Source organism: Toxorhynchites rutilus, chromosome 2, assembly GCF_029784135.1.
Source record: "Toxorhynchites rutilus septentrionalis strain SRP chromosome 2, ASM2978413v1, whole genome shotgun sequence".
Taxonomy (NCBI): Eukaryota; Metazoa; Arthropoda; class Insecta; order Diptera; family Culicidae; genus Toxorhynchites; species Toxorhynchites rutilus.
Window position 1 is genome coordinate 163,585,214 of NC_073745.1, and position 3,234 is coordinate 163,588,447.

At 39.2% G+C, this 3,234-nt stretch overlaps 1 protein-coding gene across 6 annotated transcripts; it reads right to left on the reverse strand.

Moving 5' to 3' along the window:
* Positions 1 to 316: 316 nt before the first annotated feature.
* LOC129764830 (kynurenine aminotransferase) lies at positions 317 to 2,953 on the reverse strand. 6 transcript variants are annotated; one of them, XM_055764345.1, is made up of 5 exons: positions 2,439 to 2,953; positions 1,801 to 2,010; positions 1,341 to 1,728; positions 995 to 1,286; positions 317 to 929 (listed from the first exon to the last, which is right to left on the reverse strand). In XM_055764345.1, exons 1-5 carry the CDS (start codon positions 2,486 to 2,488, stop codon positions 397 to 399), a joined length of 1,473 nt encoding a protein of 490 aa, XP_055620320.1. In that variant the 5' UTR covers positions 2,489 to 2,953; the 3' UTR covers positions 317 to 396. The 6 variants fall into 6 exon arrangements, with proteins under 6 accessions (XP_055620320.1, XP_055620321.1, XP_055620327.1 ...); XM_055764346.1 differs by having other exon boundaries at positions 1,801 to 1,977; positions 2,439 to 2,951; XM_055764352.1 differs by lacking the exon at positions 2,439 to 2,953 and adding an exon at positions 2,222 to 2,432 and having other exon boundaries at positions 1,801 to 1,977.
* Between the last annotated feature and the right edge of the window lie 281 nt (positions 2,954 to 3,234).

Below are 3,234 nucleotides of genomic sequence, written 5' to 3' on the forward strand. Positions count from 1 at the left end.
AATTTTTTGGGACGTTTGAAGAAAGTCAGTGCAAGATGGGGTTGCTAAACTTCTCCACGACAAGGTTGACATCGGTTCCAGACAGGACATCAGTCCAGTCAATATCAGCCAAAAAAGTATTCAATGCAACAAAGTCAATGCTGTCGATTTATCGCCCACCTTCAACAGCCAGTCGAACACCAGATCCTATCCCTGGTCGTAATGCACAATGCTACAGTGCGTGTGACAACCCTCGGTTGAGAGGACGACGGACTCCAACGATGACCAAGCCCACAAAAAAAATCGAAAATTCCCCTAACCTCGAGTAAACTGCGAGTAATTTTTTAAATGTTCTATATTTTCTATAAAATGCACCATAACATTTCCAACAAATCGAAACAAATTTGATCCTACACGTTATTGTAAGCCATCCTTCCATTGTTCCAAAATATATGCAGCCTTTTGAAGCGTATCATCCTTCTTAAAAAAGCAATAACGAACAAAATTTTCACCCAAACTCTTGTTGGGTTCACTGTAGAACGCCGAAGGCGGAATTCCCTGCAGTCCAACGGTTCTTGTCATCCATTTCGTGAATCGATAATCTTTTCTTGTGTCCGTTTCTTGCGATAAATCGACTTTGGAAGCAAGAGAAGACCAATCTGCCACCATAAAATAACCCCCTTGTGGAACGGTTGGATTCATTCCGATATCTGCTAGGAATTTGGCCATGAAATCACGCTTGGCCATAAGTTCGTCTGAGATACTGTTAAAGTAACACTCAGGACTGCCGATCCGCTTGAGTTCTGTCTCAAATCCAACAGCAATTGCTTCCTGGATGGGCGTGCAGCATGTGTAAACACTATTTTGATGGACCATTTGCAAATTCGCCAGCAACGAGTCCGGACCATACGCCCATCCAATTTTCCAGCCCGTCAATGAAAATGTTTTCCCTGTGAGTAAACAATACAACATTTACTACCATTTAACCACAAAGCGTCTATCTATTAATACCTACCAGCTGATCCGATAGTAATAGTTCTCTCCCACATGCCTGGCAGTGTGCAAATGCGGATGTGCTCATATGGTTTAAACACTATGTGCTCATAAACCTCATCCGAAACACACAGAACATTCCATTTCTTACAAAGATTTGCTACAGTTTCCAATTCTTCTAAACTCATGACTTTCCCAAGTGGATTATGTGGTGTATTAATAATGATCATCTTTGTTTTTTCGTTGAAAAGTGATTCCAACTCTTTATTGTCCAATGTCCAGTCAGCCGATGAAATAACAGCTTCTGTTAGTTTCTAAATAAATTCTTCATTACCATCATGAATAGTTAATTGTCCCATTTCACTTACCGGTTTCAGAGGAATAAATTTCGCTATACCACCAGCTGCTTTGACCATGGGTTCGTAGCAGTCAAAAAATGGTTCAATTATTATAACTTCATCACCTTCATCGACATGTCCTTGAATTGTTGCGTAAAGAGCTTCATAGGCTCCAACTGTTACCAAAACCTCTGTCATCGGATTGATGGTTCGGTTTACTAATTGGGAGTACAGATCGCTTAAAGCCTGTACCAGGCGAGGGTGTCCAAATCCTCTCGTATATTGATTAGCCAAAGGATTGATACTATTTGCCGCTGCTGCTAGGGCATCAGTAGCGTATTTCGGAGCATGATAATCTGGAAATCCTTGGCCTAAATTCAATGGCTTATATTGCGCAGCAAGTTGAATGTACTCGACCCTGTTTAAACATTGAACATTTTAATATAAACTGCCTCTATATATGTTATATATATGTTTGTTTAATACTAACCACACACTCTTTGTGCTGCCCTGATAACGTTTTGGAAGGTCAAACTTGTGCGAATTCGTAGCATCCGACATTGTGAGACGATTCGGGATCCTATATGTACCAACATTCACTTCAACGAAAAATTCTTTCCTATGCCAGCCCTTCAGAGCACTTCGCACAGATTTCAGGATATTGATCCTTCGATAGAGCATCAATAAACAATAAATAAAACTAATTCGGGAAAAAACAGAATCACCATCTGCTACAACATAATACTATAAACACACTAAGTATGCCTGTTTATTTTTTGGGTAAAAAAGGCATTACATGTCATCATTATAAGAGAAATAATTTGCGAATAATAATAATGTTATAGACAACTAATTTAAGGTTTTGAAAAAAGAAATCCTATATTTTTGCATGAAATTGAATGTTACCGTACGCAATTTATTCCGCTTGTATGATCTGGTTCTTCTTGTACTGATAACAGAAACTAGTTTCGGTTGGATACTTGCACAAAAACAGGTATGAATTTTTGTCTACTGGGTCATTTTATCAACGGGATCTCTTCATCCAAACACCAACATCCTGACTGCGGATGTGGAAATTCGTTCATCTATTGGAATGACTATCGTCTGCATACCCAACAGCACACATACCCAACCTGTTTGTTCCACAAATAATTACTATTATAATATAAAATCATCATTAGACACAGTTTTCGTTCAATATTTCTGCGATATCGGAAAAAACCCTCTTATTTCATCACATAAAATAAATATTCGATACGTTAAAGTAAATTTTCATTCCTAATTTTGATTTTGAGAGCATGTTTATTCCTCCTGAATATCCATAATAATTTTCGCCTCCCAATGAAAGCACACGGAGCTTAATGCCGTCTACACGAATATACTCTTCAAAATCAGAATCCGAATTGGATTACGATTCAAATAATACAAAAGCAAGAGCAGCAGGTTTTCCATTTTCATAGTCTCTATTTTTATATTTTCCAAAACAATACTCGGAACTTGACAGTTCAGTATAGTTGTATTGGTGAACCCGAGTGCCAACCCGTGAAACATCTCAGTGCGAAACTAACAGCTTTCGGGGCGAACTAGTGCGACACTGAGTGCGAAACTGAGTGAATAAAAAAACGTTTTGACAGCAGTTAGTGCGGCACTGGGGTTGAAACTGAACAAAAACGAATTCGCTATAAGTCTCACGGGGCGCCGCGCAGGTCGTGGAAGTGAACTTTACCGCTTTTATTTCGTGTCCGTACGGTCCGTACTGTCCGTTTGTTCGTCGTGAAAATTGTGTGTACCGATAGCATTGTATACTTTTGTTGACGTTTGTTGAGCCACTAGCGCTGGTGCGGCTACATCGCCGTACACAAGTGTTCGAACGTTTTGTTCGCGTTAATTTTGTTTTGTGGACAATTTATCAATTGTTTTTTTT

Coding starts and splice junctions, on each gene's coding strand:
- LOC129764830 (XM_055764345.1), bottom strand. CDS start 2,488: ATGATGATTTTATATTATAATAGTAATTATTTGTGGAACAAACAGGTT. Junction 2,011..2,438: donor TTGTGGAACAAACAGGTTGG/GTATGTGTGCTG, acceptor TTCCCGAATTAG/TTTTATTTATTGTTTATTGA. Junction 1,287..1,340: donor AATTTATTCCTCTGAAACCG/GTAAGTGAAATG, acceptor GAATTTATTTAG/AAACTAACAGAAGCTGTTAT.